The following is a 19,990-nucleotide window of genomic DNA, read 5'->3' on the forward strand; positions in this document are numbered from 1 at the left end:
CGGCGACCTCTCCTAAGCAGGGGGTCTTTTTCAGCTTTAGCATTAGCGCTGAAGTCTTGTCTTGCATGCACGGTAGCGATTAACGACAGCACTATTTTTTTTTTTTTTTTTTGTGCTAGAGGCACTGTGGTCGCCGCGAGGCACACACTCACGATTTTCTTTGTGTTTTTTTCCTGCAACGGCGAACTTACGGTTTGTAAAACAGATCCGCCGTTAAAACAGAAAGGAGCCAGAAAACGCTGCCTCGCGACACTTTTTAAAAGGCTGTTTAATATTACATATGCATGAAACGGTGACAAAGAACAAATACGCGGGGAAAAAAACTTCAGATGCGGACGACCTCCACCGTCGTCTTGGAAGCCATGGTCCCCGTGTACGACTCCTGGTCGACTGGCTTCACCAGGACGCGAGCAAAGCAGCCTCCCACCAGGCCCTTCGTCAGGTGCTCTGGGTTCACGCAAATGCAGCCATCCACATCCTGCGACAGGATTGTGAGAATACGCCAGGATGGCAGCGTGTCAAAACTTTTTGCTTAGAACGTATACTGCTGCAATTAAGGGGATGGTTGGTCCAAAACAGAGTAAACTTTCCTTCTAAAAAACTCTGCGGGAGGAAAGAAAAAACTAGACTGAAACAGCACTCCCATGAAAACCTGAAATGGTGGTTGCAAACTCGAGAAAAACTGCTCTAAAGCGATGGCGCAATTCTTTCACAATAATACCAATGCTATACAACCCATCCCTTGCCTATGTCACAGCGTCTACTATGTCACAGCGTCTACAGTGCCATCCAAGTGGCATTCGAATTTCTAAGGCTAACCTGGCCCAGAGCAGGACATCTGCCGTAGTGGTGTGGAGGTTTTGTCTTAGCTCCATGATGTGAAGTACAGTAATTTGAGCCCGGATTTGGCCTGCCTCTTTTTTTTGGGGGGGGGGGGGGGGGGGGGGGGCAGGTCTTTAATACGTAGAATTCTTTGCCGAGTATCCCCACTGCCAGGACCGTGTAACGCCCTGCATTTCCACAGGAATGCAGATTTTGCAGAAGTAACACCTTTAATTGTACGAATAGCCTAAATGGAGATATTTTACCATAAATGTGCATCTTGTACATCTCCCCCAAGACCGAAGAATAAATGACAAAATTCTGCAAAATAACATTCAAAATATGAATAAAATATAGCGTAAACAGACCAACCCCGCAGTACACCTTGGATCTTCGGGAAAAAAACAATTAGTGATGTAAAGGCAGTTCATTGCTATAATGGTATAAATTTACATCATTGGCAGAAAGAACCAAAAGATAACTTTAGACGAATAAAATAATCCAATGTCTTTTGCTACTCATACCCATATTTGGCTATAAAAAAGTTTCACTCAAGACAAGTGAAATAAGAATGCTACACATGTAGGATTCTTCTTTATTTCTCAAGATTTTTTTTTTGTTTCAACCATAGTATAGCCGGTATTCATTGAAAAGTTTAGCTGTCAATTTCTTCGCTTGGCAACACTCAAATGGCCACGGACATGGCCGAAGCGCCACAAACATGGCGCGGCTTATGCTACTGCGGCCGCACGTTGAAGAACAAAAGTAACACCGGCGTGCGTCGTCTATTCTGTTTAAACCCCATTCTAAACGGTGGTGCCAACAGAGTTGTTATTTATCGCACTCACATTTGAGTCGAGGCATTACTTTGCGTTCGGCGGGCTAGAGCTTGGAATGTCCAACGCATATCATGCGCTTAGCACGGACACGGACAAGTGCCGCCATCTCGCGGAGCCCGACATAACCAGTGACGGTGCATTCACATGGTTGTCTGCATGCGCGCCTCGCTATTGAATACAGGCCATTGGTCGCTTAAGTTAGTTCTCTGTGTTTTGAATGACTGTTTTTTATTTGTTAGATTAGATAACATTACATTAGGTTACAATACCTAATGCTTACAGTGTGTGCTTACAGTACTGTCAAATTGCACTCTAGGCAGCAGTGTCAGCACAGTTGTTCTTCACAGGGTCTACAAGGTTTATCATTATTTTCCCTCAAAAGTGACTGCAGCATTGGGGAAAGGTTGGGATTTTAATGCGAAGGCGTTAAAATTGCCCATTAACTCTTTCGTTACGGCGGAAAAACGGCCGGTTTTAAGGGCGTCCACAAAATGTTTTTTTTCTCTTGAGCTACTGGACATACGTAGCTTTGCTATGCATGAAACTGTAGCTTATAGATTGCTCTTCCAAACACAAAGCAGCAGTTTTGATAAAGGTACAATTACTTACAGTTCATTCGTCAAGTAATCAGAAAAAAAGCCCCCAAGAAAAGTATACGAAAAACACAAATCGGCACTTTTACCGAGAGTAAAAATTATTTCAGGTATTTTAAGATATACAAATTGTTCCTACGTTCCTTGGCTATGATTCAATATATAAATCAACAGTGTACACCAAGTTTTGGATTTTTGAGGGCCCGTCAACCTAGCACAATTGACGGCTGTGCCACGCCGCAAGGGCACTCAAGGGTGAGTGAGTCTCTGTAAAATGTGCATCCAAGTACCGTACTTACCAGATTCTAACGCGCACTTTTTCTCCGGAAAAATAGGTCGAAAAATCACATGCGCGTTAGAATCGGATACGAAACCGAAACCGACACAGCAAAAATTTCGTCCCACCCATCGCCATCGCCAAGTCAAGATGGCGCTGAAGCTTTTAGCATATTTTTCGCACGCAGGAAGCATAGGCGCCTAGGCTTTTCTATCGGCGTTCACACAAATTGTCAAATCGTTCCACTAGCGCGCTTGATAACAGCAATGGCAGCAGCGGCTCTCACGCGTTCAAAAAGAGCGGTCAGCTGAAGCGTTCGCCTACGGAGAAGCTCGCGGGATGGGAGTGTGAGGCGTGGGCCACGATCCCATCGACCATGGTTGAACGTTAGTTCAGAAGTGTGGCATCGCGAACGTGCTTGACGGCAGCGAGGACGAGGAGTGAGATGAGTGAGACTACTTCGGGAAATAAATCACCTGTTTCTCTCGCATTCGTTTTTCTTGCTCACACAGTTCCGTGCGCGTTACAATCGGAGGTGCAAGTTTTTTCGTTTTTTTGTCAGGAAAATCGGGTGCGCGTTAGAATCGGGTAATTACGGTATACTCTTTTGTGTCCTCGTACAAAATCCTTATCAGTTCGGTGGTAAAAAAACAAGAAAAAAAAATCGAGCGCTCTCGACAAGCGTCGCAACTGAACCCTGCAGCACTAATCTGACACGAGCGCAAGGTTATCTTGAAGGTGATAGCGCGATACGGCGCGGTGCATTTGGCAAAATATCCCGGCCGTACGTTCTCGAGACCCTAAACACAAAATCAAAACCGCAGTCGTCAGATAAGAAGCACGTTTTGTTTATAAATACAGCGCGGAGTCACAACGAAATTACCTGCCAGCGCTTGTTGACGTGCGAGGCACCTGAACCGGAGCTTCGTCGTCCTAACTGAAATCTGAAGATCCCACATCATTGCTTGACCCCTCACTGCTGCTGGAATCAGAAAAATCGACAGCAGGAGCTCCCGAAGTGCTTGCTACAGCAGTCCGACTGTGCGGAGCGCGGCGCGAACCCCACGCCATTTTTCCTCCTCCTTCCCTCCCCCTTCAGTTCAAATTTCTCTTGCTACGCCGCCACCACACGAGACACATAAACAAACGAAACCGAAATTGAAAGAGGAGTTGCCAATGAACAAACCAGATGGCGATAGTTGTCTGTAGAGCGCGGGTTTCAGATTTTGCGGGAGATTTAAAATCATCGGATGCCGGCTTCCGATTGCCTATGGCGCCGTCGTGAAAGAGTTAAAGGGACACTGAAGGCAAATACCAAGTTGGACCCAGACGAAAGTTCAACTGCCCCGAAGCCCTCTCAGCGTTTATTCGGCGGCGAAAGATGCTCTAATTATTGAAAAATTAGCAATTAAAAAACGCCTTTCATTCCTCACACTATTTCATGACGTTTCGTGTGACGTCAACGGTTGCTGGAAGCAAGTGAGACAGCGGTGTGGTTAAGCAGGAAAACAAACCTACCCGCCGCGGTGGCTCAGTGGCTAAGGCGTTGCGCTGCTGAGCACGAGGTCGCGGGTTCGATTCCCGGCCGCGGCGGCCGCTTTTCTGATGGAGGCGAAAAGCAAAAACGCCCGTGTGTGCGAGATTTCGGCGCACGTTAAAGATCCCCAGGTGGTCAAAATTAATCCGGAGCCCTCCACTACGGCGCACCTCATCGCCTTCGTTGCGGCGGCGCGTTAAACCCCACAATCAATCAAATCAAGGAAAACCTAGTGAGTGAGCCATCGCGGCCGCAGGAGCCACTGGTTGCACACTCGGCGCATACGACAAAACAACTTGCCCGCCCGACTCTTTCGTTACGTGCCCCTCTCTGTGCATCGATCTTGGTGCAGTACGGGACGCGAGATGGTGGTCAAACAATGTGAATGTGTTGTGCGGCCTTTTACTCTACCTACCAAACATCTAGTGTACAGCGCTACCACAGCGAGAATGACGACACGGGCGCTCTTTTGATTTGCATTCTCGTTATGGATAGTTGGGTTTTAGTCGGTTTGATGCACTTTAACAGCGTGGCACTATCTGTTAGTTTAACTTGTGACAGCGTGCAACGCTAAATTTTTTCTGTAACACTTATTGCGCTATCTGTTGAATGTTTTGCGAAGTGAGTTGCCTATTTGCCCATCTACCAGAAGTGTACCTAGAGCTTTTGTGAGAGCGCCCAAACCACTACTAGCAAACGCCCTGCCGCCAGTATGGAATGAAAAACGGGCATAACATAATACAAATATTATTTTACCTAAGTATGCCCCGTAATGAAAAAATAGCAACACACAACGCCCTGAATCAAAAGACCCGGTTTGACGCACTTTTTATTCAACTTCAAGACAACGAAGAAATGGCTTCGAACAAACACATAATCACGGCATGCGCTTCGAGGCCGAAGCGCGAAATTAATGGGCGATTGACTGCCTCCTGTTCATCGTAACAAATAGCACTCGCTTTTTGCAATTTACGGGGGCGAACAATCACTTTACTGTGGCGCAAGCCGAGAAGGTTTTCAAAAAAACTCGCGCACGCGCTATCTACGCGGTGCGGGGTTGAATTATCGTTAGTGATAATTCCAACATAGTAAGCCCTGTTCCACTCGCAGGAGCACGCCGCAGGAGGCGTGGTCACGAAAAAGTTAAGCGAAAAAGCTGCGTCCAGCATCTGTAGCAGCAGAACTGCTCCTTAAAATTCCACTGGCTGCAGCACGTTCTCTTGTAAGCTCTGGTTAAACTGCTGTGCACAATAGTACTACATAAATGCACCGCTATGGAGCCTGAAGCATTCACATTATCAATAGCCGCGAGCCCGGCAGTTGGGAAAAGTGACGACTTGAAAAGATTATACTTGTAGTGCAAACTAGAAGGAGCACACTCAGTGAAATTCAAGTGGACATTAAAATTCTTTTGCATTCACAACTTGTAATTGCTTTGGTGTCCTCGAAATTTGCTGCACTCAGCAGTGCCATGCTTGCATCTTGGAATCTCCAGTGCAACTTGAAAGCTAAGGTATGCTGCCACTTGAAGCATAGTGCCAGTTGCACAGTTCTCACCTTGGCGAAGCCCCTGAGGCCAGACGGAAGGACGAGCAGATGCGGGGTCACCGTCAGACGCCCACTGTCCTCGAGGTGGGACAGGTCGACGTTGATGTCCTCGGATGGCGGGTACAGCGGGTAAAAGCTGTGCCAGAAACACAGGGGTCGGGATGAAAAAGCGTGACATTTCCATTTTGAAAGGAGTCCAGTGTCGTTGCATGCACTGGTCGATGCAGTAACTAAGTGTACTGCGCTGTCGGCGTGCCAGTGCTAACTGCTGCAGGGTAAATTTACTCATCATAAATGGAAAGCAATACAACTTAAACAAAGAAGCAGTAGCCCCATTAGGTTGCATGGAGTTCAAGCACAAATTACTGCTGAACTGGCAAAGAAAAATGCACTTTCATTTTTGCTATTCAAGCTTACATGTGGGACGATTAATCTGAGGCTATGGGTATCACAGAGACCCACTGCTTGGTACTGAAAGCAACATAAATGTGCCCAAGCAGGTAGAACTTGGGATCTGGCTTCTAGCTGAATTCATCCTCATTAAGCCAAAGCTCAGGCTATGGGAAATAGTGAAGACAGCTGTGAGAAAGACTATTTGTGACAGTGTGTGAGCCAAAAACCTTCAAAAAGAATAAAGGCATGGCTAACTCCCAGAAAGTAAAGCACTGGTGTTTCACAAAGCAGCCTTACCTTTGCTGGACCAGGATGTGCTTTGCTAGGCGGGACAGCCTGTCTGACAGCTTGGGAGCGCTGCAGAATAAGGTGCGTTACGCTAAGTAAGCGCTTCAGCATTTCCCAGGTTGAATGGAAGCACAGGAATGGCTTCTAAATCATTTTTAAAGGGACACTGACGAATGGGTTGATTGATTATGGGGTTCAACGCATCGAAGCTGCACCCGGGGGATATGAGGCGCGCTGTAGTGGAGGGCTCCGGGTTAATTTTGACCACCTGGGGACCTTTAATGTGCGCCGAAATTTACCACATGGGCGTGATGAACGGGTTGTAAACATTGTCCGACTTTTTCGCTGCTATGTAACCCACATCTAGGAAAGCACCAAATTACCTAAATTGTAAACCAATTTGACACCACTACGGCAATAATTCCTGAGGTGGCCACAAAAGGCGCATGGTGTTCCTCCTAATTGTAAGCTTAAAAAGTGAACTTACGCCATCCACTAAACAATGAACCATGTCATTACATGTGTTCAAATATGCAGCGCGGCCATACTTAAAGGTTGCCATTAGTTCCTTGCCACTGGTGCCGTGGTAGCAACAGTGGCAAGGAACTACTATATATTTCGAATGCCCATTTCAAACACCAAAGTTTAATGAGCTGTAAAATTAGTTTCAAGCGGTGCATCAAAAAACCAACTCTCGTATTGCACTCACCAGGGTTCATAGTATTGGAAAATATAAATAATACAGTTTCATGGCTAACAGTGTTTTGTCTAGTGTTCCTCCTAAAATGACTGATTACCTCTAATTATCTTGGTAACTAATTGACTTTCAAAAAATAATGCCACATTTGAAAACAGTGGGGGAAAAAAAGCAGCAAGACTGACAAGTTTCACACAGTTTACTTAAAAATTAAAAGAAGTTGTTTTAAAAGCCATGTCCCCTGTTAATGTCGAAGTTAGCAAACCATTATATACAGCCCAACCCCGGGTAGTCATGTAAAATTTTAGTGCAAATAGTAAATCAAAAACAACACAAAAACAAAGCAATGCAGTGCAGCAGCACTCACAGGGAAATCTCCTCCCTGCCCAAGTGCATCAGGACATCTACGCTCGTAACCCCAACAACGTAGCCACCAATGTCAAGCAGACACGGGTCGGGTGCACAGACGATCTTCTGCAAAGTGAAAAAAAAAAAATGTTGCAGGACCTGTCTGTGAGCACGTAAAAACAGCAGTGCAGGGTTTTTGTCAAAACCTTACCCAAGATAGCTAGAAAACGCACATGAAACAAATTAGCGATCGCAAAAAGGTGCGAACCTCATATTTTCTTCCCAGCCTAAACGGCGGAGTCGGATACACGTAGTCATGATGCACATCTTGGTTTGAGGGCACAAGCACGATCTGCGTCCTTGTTCTGGGAACAGAAATAAAAATGTTTGCATGAAATAATTGCACATGAGAATACAGTAGCACTGTGCATTAATCAATTAATTGTGAAAACATCAAAAAAAGAACAGCTAGTCCCTACAGCAGATTTATCAATAAGAAGCCTCCAAACTGTTCTGCTTTAGATCCTGTAAGTACCACATTTGCGCGATTCTAACGCGCACCTTCTTTCGCTAAAAGTAGCCTTATACTTTGCGTGCGCGTTATAATTGGGCTCAAAACCGATTTTTAAATGGCCCCCGCTTAAGGTTTTATGCTAGCAGAAGCTGAATAAGGAAGTTTACAAAGCACAAGGAATTTTCCCTGACACGGCTGCGTACGTTAAATATATTTTCCCAGGTACCTGATGTAAATTCTTTTATACCTGCGCGGTAGTATCGGCGACAAATTATTCTTTCTAATTTTCATAATTAAACTTTCCTGCACGTTACAATTGGGGGGCGCGTTTCAATCGTGCAAATACGGTGCTACTCTTGTTAGTATTCAGGCCCCAAACAGATGAGAATGTACAGAGCCTGCTCTGAACAATCACTGTGTGGCAAAAGGAGTTCTGAAAAGGTTCTTACCCTTGCAGGGCATTAGCCAGTGCATCTATTTGGTTTTGGAATACTGTGTCAAAAGTATCGGGAAGATTTCCTTTCTGAAACGAAAGGAGGTGAAAGCGAACTTGAAAACAACTCATTTTGACTAAATTGCGTGCTTTTTTGTGCATTGTTTGATTAATTAGGTTGTTACCCAGAATATGGATTCATTGCTCAATGACACTGAAAGCAGCATGCATACACAAAGAGCAATGCACCTAAAGGGAATTAATTAACATTGCCCCATTCAGAAAGGGGCTCAAAAAATGTGCAAAAGTGGTTTATGAAAAGACTGGAAAGCAAAACAGCGAGGACACAAAAAAACCGAAACAATTGCAGCTAGAAGGTATGGCTGCCGCTTGAAAGCATTTTTGACCATTAAATATAAGCAATTTACTAACCAAAATAACAGGTAACCAAAATTGCAGTCAATTAACAATGTTCATAGTTTTTGTATATCGCAGAGGCTTACAGAGATGTTTGTCATACTGGTCAATAGTTAATTAAAGATCCTAGCAACTATATGCACCAACCTGAATCAGTTCGTGACGGCAGTCCACAAATGGCCCCACCTGTTGAGCGAAATTAAAGACGCAACACATCATTCATGAAATTATTAAAGACTACGAAAAATTGTTATTGGCTGGTTACAGCAACAGCTTAGCCCAGAAATTGCAAATGGAAGAATGCCACCAAATGCAGTTTGTCAAGCAGAACAAGACGTAGGTGTGAGTTGTTGCAACTGCTCAGAATTTCTTCGGTTTTCCTTTTTTTTTTGCACGATACAAGCAAATTCACCTCAATGCTTTACAGAATAACAATATAGAGTTTAGATGCCCTCCAACCTAATACAGTTGAACTCCGATAATACGACTTTCAAGGGACCACCGGAAAGCGTTGTATGACTGGGGTGTCGTATGATCAGGGTACGCGTAAATGCCGACCTAGTAGACGGTTGCTTGTGACAGGTGGGCTAAGAACTCATTTAAACTACTATATTTAGCACATTCTTGCATAATTTTCGAACCCCTAGCTGAAATTCCAAGCTTCTAAACAAAAAGCCTGTTTTGTGCCCCCCCTCCCCGGGCTCTTTGCTAGCCCACCAGCCATGAACCGCGCACCACGCGACGCCGTGCCGTCGAGCGTTAAGACTGCCAGCCTTGTGCCTTGCGCGCGCGAGATAAGTTTGGAAATCGGAAAGCCAACTTGAGACGGGAAAAGGCAAGAGTGTCAAACTGCCAAGGCGAAGCGAAATGAACAATATAACGAGGCAGCGATGGAAAAAAGGTGGAAAAGAAAAGAACGGAGTGGCAATGCGGGTTTCAAAGACACTGATAAGCAGAGATCAGGTGGTAAGAGTGGTGAAGACCGGAAAGAAAGGACCGCGAGGCGACGCGGAGGTTGAAACAATGCACAGGGGGAGAGAGAGCCTTGTGAAAGGAAGAAACTTGAATCGAGCCCGCGAGGAAAGCGGGTGTTCGGTCATTGCCATGGGGTTGATGCTACGTGTTTTCACGTTCGTTGGCATGGTGGGAGCTTCAAATTCACAGTCCGCAAAAAAACTACATTTGCAACAGCTTATACAGCCTGGCTTTGGGCATAACCCCTTTGCACCTATCCTTTAGGCTCATTCAATGGCACACAATTACTTTAGATGCTCATTGTCCCAAGACAGGCACGGTATGATAGCTAGCTAAACCTTTTCTGAGCCATGATTGTTAATAAAGCATTTACATATTCAAGTAGGACCCTTCATTTGTTGTTTTACCTCAAAAGGGACTCTGAAACAACGCCTGAAAATTTTCTTGAACAACACTTAAAACTCTTTCTGAACACACTGAATGAATCGGTTCGCTATCTGCAGTTTATGCGTACTTTCCCTCCACACAAAAAGAATGCTTGCACACTTGCTAAAAAAAGGTAGCTTCACTTTCACACGCATAAAATCTTCTCTGAAATATGTGGTCATCGCGTCTCCTGCAGCACTAGTGGAAGTTTTCAGTGTTTTTCCTCTTTCAATCTGTGTTGCCTCCTTCACTTACTCCTACGTCCTCAGAGGCTTGTTCTCTTTTTAAGACATTCTTAAGGGCGCAGGGTAAACCCTATACTTCCCATGCATTTTTTGCTATTTTGAAGTGCCTTTTTTTTTTAATCTACTAAAGACACAATTTTCTTTCAAATTTTAGGCTCTTTTAACTGTACCAGAATTATTCAAATCAAACAAAAATTAATCTTTTATGAATTTTTTTTTCACCAGTACCTAAATTTTGGCTTCATTTGCAAATTAAAAATTGTGTAACAAAAAAACCACTGTGTGCATATTTTTAATTTTGGCACAGTAGATGTGACAACGTATGTATATGACAGGAAAAAAATCAGCCGGTTATCCCGGAATATATAGAAAATAATGGTACCTATGTAATAAAAAATGTTGTTTTGGGATAATTGAGTTTAACGCAAGAAAAGAGGTGAAAAGAATACTTTTTTGCCACAGACACCACTTGAGTCATTTATTTAGTAAGCACCAGTTTCGTAATCACCGTCGAAGTCATTTTTTTTTTACTTTTCAGCTTGTCGTCTGTCCTGCCTTGCCTATTTTGTGAACTGTCGTACAGCTCTGTTTGCAAAGTATCTTCGCTTGCGGTCAACCACTTTCAGCCACTTGATGGTGGTATTGCGCCAGGGTTCGATCTGAATGATTTCAAAATGCTGGCTCATGTGTTGCTATCATCGGGCCTCCTCGATTATCAGTCCCGGATCGTCCGCGGACTGCCCGAGACGCGATCCGGCGCTCGATTTTCCCATGCATTCCTATGGGGCTCCCAGTCCGAACGCAGTCCTCGGACTGCCCGCGGACCGTCCAGGACTGGTAAATCGAGGAGGCCCATCATTGAATGAAAGAACAGCATCCAATGTTGCAATCTTGAGAGTATGAAGCCCAAAAAAGACATTTTTTGGTGCACGGCTCCGAAGGACAAATGTGGAAAAAACATGCACAGCATGTTTGGATTGCCTTGGCTGAAAAATCTGCTATGCAATTGTTGCCAAGCAATTTCTTAATACAGCTGGTTCCAGAAAAGTGTTTTCATCTGGAGCTGGAAGTTGCTTGATGGAGAAAATGAGTATAAACACGGAGCACATTCCAAAACGACTACTTGCTTACGGAAAAGCTGTTTTTGAGCGAGAAATACGACTTTCTAAGAAAAGCATAATTATGGAAATGTGCGTAACGTGGATTGCGAAGAAAAAAAATTCATTTTTTTTTTTAATTTCGCCTTACCCTGCGCCCTTAAAGGGGTAACATGAAATTTTTTTTTACAAATAGCGGGGCCATTCCATTTAGCCTCCCCTCACCACATCGTGAGCTGTAAACAGACTGGGCCTGTCCGCCACGTGACGTACCATGATGCAGACATGTGGTTGGTGCTTGATGATGTACGCCGTGAAGTCGGCCAGGGGTTCAAAGCTGAGTGTGTCGGACGTGGTGTAAGGGCCCGCTGCCACAACCAAGTGGAGAGGCTCTGAAACAACACCGGCTTATTGAGCCTTGAGCTGGGCTAGCGTATAGCTTCTGTACACTGCAACAACTGCTTATAAGCTACCAGTGCATTCGGTACAGCAAAGGAATCTCTAATGAACAGCTTAGTTATAAATCAAATTGTGGACTTAACGGGCAACACTGCCACAATCACTATTTGAGAACATCCCAACACAGAGCCGAGTTTGTAACACTCAAAAGCTCCCCATGTGTTTTGCAGAGTCCACTTATACTTCCCAGCACATACCTACGCTATCGTTTAGCAAACAATGAAAATCGAAATTCTCTGAGCTATGAGTCACCATACTGCCCATGCAATGCAAGCAGGACTGTTTTCCAATACTCTGAATCCAAACTTCTTATACATGGACTTTTTGTATTGGTCCAGCTACACTGAAATAGATTGTGCTAGCCACTGAAGAAATTGCAGTGCATGTTCATCTGTACTTTCTGGGGGGCGGGGCACATAGTGCAAACATAACGTTGCCAATAAAAGCTGCAAATGAGTTCAGATTATTTTGAACTATACCGACCTTTCATCCATATAACAACAACAAAAAAAAACTGTTACGGCAGGATATCAAAACAGTGATAAAAATTAAATGACACCAATATTTTCACACTGCCCTGTGATGACGGCTAAATACAACTCGTATGAATAATGAAAAAAAAAAAAAAAAAAAAAAGAAGAGCAGCAGAGCTGTAGAACAATTACAGATGGGGAAGCAGCCTAGCAGTCAATGCATTGAAATACCATCTTATAGCAGCATTACAGTGGAAACCGAATTTTACAGAACTTGACATTCCCCGTATCTTATTTTACAAACAGTTGGCAATTCTTTGACCGTATGCCAATACTGCGCTCTTAATTTTCAATACTGTGCTCTTAATTAAAAAAATATTCGCAGTTGCGATCGCCGTCATAAACATCCCATTTCAACTCTAAATGTGCCACAAAAAAATAATGAGGAGAAAAATTTCCGCCAAGGACAATTCTAAAAACTGAAGACTGACACCAACCTTTCACTTGCGGTGCCTGGTTAGGGAACGGCAACATTTTGCCCTGAAAAGTTATAATTAACATCAGAAGAGGACAAAAACACACGCAATAAAACTAAGGCGTTTAAATTTTGAGTTTTATGACTAGACAGGTTAATATGAGCTGCAGGGTAGAGGTGTATCAGGATAACAAAAAATGGCATCGTCTAGCAGTGTCATCCTTTTCTGCAGGTCTCACATTTGTGTTGTTTTTACCCTCTATCATTTTGCAAATCCCGTAGCTATGGAGATGAGTTTGCACTCTACAATAAGGCCAAGGAAAGTGATATGCGAAAGGAAACACATTAAAACTGTGATGTGGTGGCACGATAAGCCAAGCCACACTTTGGAACATACATCATAGTATGCTAAAGGTTAAAAAATCTGAAACAGATGCAAAACGAGGCACAAGGTTTTTGGACGTCTTAACTTCATCCAGGCTTTAGTTATGTTGATGACAGTGATTAGAGCTTGTATGCTCCCGTTTTTCATTGTTGTCGTACCCAGACCCTTTTTTTTTGGTATTTTTTTATGAAGGGGTTCAATGCCAGCAGCTTTGTGTGTGTGTGTCTTTGCACTTGGAAAGCGATGATTAACATGTGTCGAGTGCCTTTGAAAGCACATTGCTGCATTTCTCCTCTATCAAAAAAAAGTTGTGGAAAGTGACAGAAACGCAATGCATAATAAGGACTGGAGGCATTAAAAACCAGTGCGGCAGCAAGCACCATTAGAAGAAATACAGCAAAGACAATACGGCCACTAAAATTAATTAGATCAATGGCAGCACAGCGTGTAGCTGCGATGTTCACTGCAATCAAAATGATTGCATGAAATTGGACTTACGTCAAACAGCTCCTTTAGGACCAGCTTTGACTGGGTAGGATTGCTCCCTTTGCCAACAATTACCTGTAATGAATAATGCGCAATGTTACTAACTAGAACAGATAGAAACAATTAAACTTCACATCTGCCATTCACAGCAAGCGAGATGTTAGATATATCAGATGTCAACGGTGAGTCATTCACTCTGTTGGTGCACGTTGGTAGGCAGGTGAACACACGAATCACTTTTAAATCTTTTCTATGCCACTACTGATATCTTCCAAAGGAAGTAACCCTGAATTTTTCGCTGAACCGACGAAACTGCACTTGTATCTATCAACAGTGATAATGACATAAAAGCCATAGCCACAGCCAAGCCAGCGTTCATCTGTAATGTATCAGCACTGCATGTGGCATCTACTCTGATGCCTTCTCAGCTTACCACCATTTCAGAGATCACAAAAACATCTTTCTTTCCGCTATTCAGCCTTCGTATTTTTTTTTTTAAGTTCCAAACTTGCAAATGACTCCCAAAAAAAGCTCTTGAGCTCACAGAGCAGCCCATCACTCCAGCAACCACACCGCAATTAGCCTTCGTTTTAACATTTTTAACTAAGCACCTTTCAAATATACTGCTACTCTTCACCGGTACCACACTGGTGTAAACATAACAAATTGCGTTGCATGAGTATTGCATTATTATTCCCTTCTTTTCTCAAGGCCTCCCCCAATCCCCGTTTCTTTTTTTCTGAAGAAAATTCCTCAGGGCCCTTAAGTGTGCTTACGCACCTTGAAAAGGCCTCGCGATTCTTATAGTTAAAATTTCGCTTACTAGTATGGGACCCTGGCGGGCGATCGGTCGAGCAATGATGGATATTGAAGATGGCTCGCTGATCGAAGGCACATAGCTGTCGATGGTCTACTCCGCAATATTTACACTTTATTACAATATTTACAACTCAGTCACAACTGACGAAGTAGCATCGCAGATAAGGGCTCGAGAAGAGCTTGTATCAAGTGGGGCTCTCCCATCTTTCGACAACCAACACCTTGATTTTATTAGGAAAACCACGCCTCCAAAAGGGGAAAAACCCACGAGAAAGAAGAGGACAACATAATGAACATTCCGGGTCGCTCATAGGCCATCTGGCAGCCAAAAGGCGGAGCTCATAATTGGGCACATGGCCCGTACATTCTACAAAGCTTCCTCCCCGTTTCCCACAAACCGGACGTCCATACCAAGAAAAGATTCACACCAAAAGCTGCGAGAAGGGGGAAAAGAAAAACTAACCCAGTTATGACATTTCTTTACGCCGATTCCAGAGTGGCCTCAAGGGGCCCAAAAACCAACACGTCCTCCTAACTACGAGCCTCTACAAAAATGAAAAAGGAAAAAAAAAAAAAAAAACGAAAAGAAGGCATTGCAGGCCAACCTTAATTAGGCAATACAACCCGCAAACTTAAGACTTATGCGCGAATTACTTCACGTGCCTTCTTCTCTGATACACCGTGTATGGGTCTCTTTCACTGCTTTCAATTCTTCATCTTACGACCTGAATTACGTTAGCAAGACTCGCACATGCCGCAGCTTCTTTATAATCACAGTTGTGCATGGCTGCTGTCCACCTTTTCTGCTCACGTGTCATCACATTCAAGTGTCTATTCAACTTTTACGCCTCCAATTTGCAGGTCTGCGAATTTTGTGAGGCGGGCACACTATCCGCTCAAAGCTGATTGATTTATTGATTGTGGGGGTTTAACGTGCCGACGCAACGCAGGCGATGAGGTGCACCGTAGTGGAGGGCTCCTCATTAAGTTTGACCTCCTGAGGATCTTTAACGTGCGCCGAAATCTCGTACACACAGCCAATTTTGCTTTTCGCCTCCATCAGAAAAACGGCCGCCGCGGCCGGGAATCGAACCCGTGACCTCGTGCTCAGCAGCGCAACGCCTTAGCCACTGAGCCACCGTGGCAGGCATCCCCTCAAAGCTCCCATTACGGGCCAATCCCCATAGACATAAAGAAAGGAACGACGACAACAACTCTTGTTCATCTACAGTATAGCCCACTTATAGTGAAGTCAGTTTTAACGAAATAGTGGCTATAACGAACAAATATTCGTTTCCCGTTTACATTTGGATGCATAGCTTTTGTGTCCAGATAAAGCGAAAAGCGGATATAACGAACTGATTTCAGTTTCCTCATGTGTTCGTTATAAGTGGGCTCAACTGTACTAGCAACATGCTGTACTAGCAACATGCAGTTGGTATAGCATCAGGCTGATGCTGAGGAGACCGGGGTAGAAATCCCACCGGGTCGTGCATGCATTTTTTTTAATTTATTTACTCGTTACCGCAATACCCATTTTCTTGGCCGTACAACAACAATCAGTTTATTTCCTGATAAACAATGGTGGCACTTCTGAAAAAAGTGCACTTCAGGCTTTCGCCTTATAAAGCGGTTGCAACCCTTCAAAGGGAAAGAGCATGCGTTCTCCCACCCTGAATTCCCTATTTTCGATTGCGTTACCTGGCCAGGGAATAGGGAGTACTGCGACAGCTTGGAAATGTCCAGCTGAACAGAGTGGCCATGGCTGCTCTCGCTGCCTTCGAGGATCAGCGAGCTGGCATTCATCCTCCCGCAACTGTCACACAGGACCCTGCCCGTCACAAAGCTGTCATCCTGCAATGTCAGAACGCAGCTATAGGCACCTTTAGCCAGCGACAACTTCAATAACAGCCAAACTATCTATGCTACAAGACAGCAAGAATAAGTTGCAAAACTCTACCTCTAGCAGCCCACACACAAAAAAAGACAAACCAACCAGCTCCATTGCACGACTATAATGATGATGCGTCGAAAGTATTTGAATAAACTTAACTTACAGTGGCAATGCAGTCATGGGCATCTGCAGAACTTTTTTAAGCGGGGTCACAAGTTCATATAAAAGGCCCCAGGGGGGCCATTGTAAGGAGGGAGAAACCACTGAAGATAGGCAATCTAAAAAGCCACAAAAGGTCAGAAAAAAGCTGCAAAATTCCAAGCTGCAAAATTGCCCCCCCCTCCCCTTGCACGCCTCTCCAGATGCCCATGAATGCAGTTATGCTCTGAAAGCAATGCTTGTGAAGCCTGTACGAGTTCCTATAATAAACATTACAATCTGCATCCAGTTACTTGCTTCGTCAGGATTAAGAATTGCACTGTCAAGTGCTAGCTTAAAATGGGCATCAGTTTACTGAAAGACAGCACAACCAAAGCCATTCTTAGAGTCTCCTCAAACAAGAGAGCTATTTGTATGCTTAATATTTCTACTTACAAAGCATCTTTCCCACTCTACAATTTACACCTACAGCAGTAGTGTTGTCAGTATGCTGAATAGCAAGGTATGTCGGCAAGATTTGTTTTATGTCCAATGACATAAGATCATTCCGAATAGTTTAAGCTGATGCCTTATTTGAACAACTTGAAATCTTAATAATGTCCAGATACCTAAGAGCAATCAGAATAGCTTGAACTGATATCACGTTTAAATGACTGTAAATCTAATGAGTGGCCTTTGCCTTGTGTTGGCCGAGGACGACGATACTAAGCCAAGCCAAGCATGCTACCCCAGCCAACTGGAATAAGCTCCAGTGATCTAAGAAGAATAAGAATGGCTTGGGCTGATACCATGTTTGAATGACTGGAAATCTTCCTGAGCGGCCTGTGTACCGTGTCGGCTGGTGACAACGGTACTAAGCCAAGCCAAGCACGCCACCCCAGCCTACCAGAATAAGTTCGGTGATATTGGCTACGACGTCCGCTTCATCCATTTCCTCCTTTAGGTTGTACTCAGCCAGCTCGCTAGCCGAGTCGTACAGGCATCCAGCTTTGTCCCTGAGCTTCTCGAACATGTACATGGCGTTGGGTTTGCAGACGGATCCGGAGTGAACAAGTCCGACGTGCAAGTCGAGGTCGCTGGAGCACGTCCAGGCCGGATTCTCCTCATTGCGGAGGTGTGCAATCACATCCCCAGAGTTTGTCCGCGTTGAGTATTTTGCAGACTGGTTGATGCTGGAAAGACAAAAGGTCATGGTCCCCCTTTCGAGACAGAATGCGAAGCTGCAGATTTTAAAGGAGCCATGAAAACAAAGTTACTAGCTTGGTCCATTAAAAAGGCTGCTTTGTCCCGATAACAATGATGCCACTTTAATAGTAAACTTCGAACAAATATTCCAGGTAGTAAAGAAAATCTATGAAGCAGTGGCGACTCCCCAGCCACACTCGGGTGATTTCTCTGTGACATCACAAAATCTTGTTGCGAGATTCGCAGCTGCCGTCCTAACTACTCATGTTACTTGAATGCTCATGTGCACTTAGCACACTGATAAACAGGTTTTTAGTGCTTGGCTATATTACGCCACTGAAGCATAAAATTTGAAGGCTTTTCAACATTTAGTGCGTTTTTCGGATTCAAGAAATATATTTCATGACTGGAATGCAGCTGAGTGAGTTAGCAAATGCTAGTTATTTCAAATCAAACGAAGTTTAATTATGTCTTCATAGCCCCTTCAAGGCAAAGTTGAAATATTTGAGTTGTTCACGTTAGTAGCTTACCATTTTGGAGAGAAGGATGCCGGTGAGAAGACAACAGAGGGGCTTCTATTGGACGATACGAAGCGTTTGTTGACAGGGGTCTCGGGGGTTCTTTGGTGTTTCTTTAGACTCTGCAAAGGAACACACACATGTGCACGGTCGTTCCTGCACACGCATGCAACAAGTGCAACAGTCAACGAAAGAAGCGCGGTCTGCCACTGACCTCTTTGCTGGCACCGTAGCTCTCCAAGATTTCATCTCCAACGTCATAATCGTTGCTGAAAGTATGAAGCAGAGGACAATAACAGCTGAGGACTCAAAGTAAGAAGCTTAATTTGCATGTGTGCCACATCTACAACAGGTGAAAAGGTATTTGGAAAGTACGGGAAAACCAGATGTGTCCAAAGATAACCAGCAAGCATATTTCAAGCCCAGTGCATGTGCTGATATGATGAAGTCGAATCGGGGTTCAATATGCTGAGGCAGCAGTGCGATTACACACTAGTTTGGACAACCAGAAGTTTAATTATACTCATCAAAATTCCGTACAAACACAAGTGTTTGTATTTTGCCCCTATCAGAAATACACCCTCAGAAGCCTCGTGTATGGCAGCACAAAGATTGATGTCACCACAGCAAGGCAGATGCTGATATGCTTGTATTCAGGTTCACACCAAGGCACTTCAGACAATCTGTGGTGATAAAAGATGAAAGACTCCTACAACCCTTCCTTATTCTGTAGCCTCAAGAACTACCGGTGCAAAAAACTTCGAATTAAGGAAAAAGTGGCATGCATAACCATTGTTATTTTTTTTTTTCTATGCTGTATTTTCATGCTGGAGTCCCTGTCATGTCGCTAGTACATTGCGTTTTACAAATAAACCTGCCGTACCACGAACGCCTGACAAAACACTGGCATGTGTCACCCATGACAACTGAACTGCTGACCGTCATATTATCACTGTTCATTACACTCAGCTGTGGGCATAAAGGTAATGCCGCATCACATGCTGCCAAAGAGTTTCTAGAAATCCCTTCGAAGATATGAACGTGATGGAAGTCGCGTTCCCGACTACCTACCTCTTTGAATTGGCTGTAAAAATTCTTGGTGCGGTCTTCCTTGAAACGGGGGTTTTAACGGTCGATTTGGAGCTGTCCTTGGAGAGCACCTAATGGGCGACGTAAAAATTGAAGCGGGCAGATGTTAACAGATTACAGGGTAAGTGAAATGAACCAGTTTGGCGCTCAGAGTGCCGGCTGATTCGCATACCTCTTGTTCCATCTGCTCCAGCAGCGCAACCGTGATGTTTCCCGCATGGATGCCCTTTTTTATACTAAAAGCGATCCAAGCTGAGGCAATCGTTTCGGGTGATGACTCGTACACCGCACAAAACTCGCTCACTGTGAAGAGAAAACAGCGCAAGGGTGAATAACAAAGCTGTCGCAGCTGCGAGGCCCAACGAGTACAGCACTGACTTTTGGAGAGGCAGCCCGGCGTGATCTCTTCAACCCCGAAGACGCCTAACTCGTCTAGGAACACCTCCTTGTTATCTTTTAGTGAGCCGGATGTTCCGGTCGAGTCTAATAAGTCGCCAAATTCGGCGTCAGACATTGTAGGATTCAAGGTTCACCAAATCAACCAAGGCACGTTATGAAACGAAACTGACTGCGTTCCCGCGTTATTCGCGGATGATGTC

At 44.3% G+C, this 19,990-nt stretch overlaps 1 protein-coding gene across 1 annotated transcript; it reads right to left on the reverse strand.

Annotated features, from left to right (window-relative positions):
• Window positions 1–249: 249 nt before the first annotated feature.
• Pola2 (DNA polymerase alpha subunit B) lies at window positions 250–19,985 on the reverse strand. The gene is made up of 17 exons (XM_077703949.1): window positions 19,770–19,985; window positions 19,564–19,694; window positions 19,374–19,462; window positions 18,517–18,571; window positions 18,315–18,424; window positions 17,486–17,771; window positions 16,248–16,400; window positions 13,740–13,802; window positions 12,879–12,921; window positions 11,723–11,841; window positions 8,854–8,892; window positions 8,306–8,379; window positions 7,611–7,707; window positions 7,362–7,468; window positions 6,307–6,366; window positions 5,626–5,752; window positions 250–478 (listed from the first exon to the last, which is right to left on the reverse strand). The coding sequence occupies exons 1-17, from the start codon at window positions 19,903–19,905 to the stop codon at window positions 326–328; spliced, it is 1,842 nt and encodes a 613-aa protein (XP_077560075.1). The 5' UTR covers window positions 19,906–19,985; the 3' UTR covers window positions 250–325.
• Window positions 19,986–19,990: the final 5 nt, after the last annotated feature.

The sequence above is a fragment of the Haemaphysalis longicornis genome, unplaced genomic scaffold (assembly GCF_048455015.1).
Source record: "Haemaphysalis longicornis isolate Haplotype H1 unplaced genomic scaffold, Haemaphysalis longicornis Haplotype H1 scaffold_3, whole genome shotgun sequence".
NCBI classification, from domain to species: Eukaryota; Metazoa; Arthropoda; class Arachnida; order Ixodida; family Ixodidae; genus Haemaphysalis; species Haemaphysalis longicornis.

Bases quoted from the DNA above. Each gene is read 5' to 3' on its own strand.
- Pola2 (XM_077703949.1), bottom strand. From the start codon at position 19,905: ATGTCTGACGCCGAATTTGGCGACTTATTAGACTCGACCGGAACATCC. The intron at 8,380-8,853 runs GTTGGTGCATAT...CTTTCGTTTCAG, and splicing joins GCCGTCACGAACTGATTCAG to AAAGGAAATCTTCCCGATAC. The intron at 6,367-7,361 runs GTGAGTGCTGCT...CTTATTCTGCAG, and splicing joins GGCAGGGAGGAGATTTCCCT to CGCTCCCAAGCTGTCAGACA.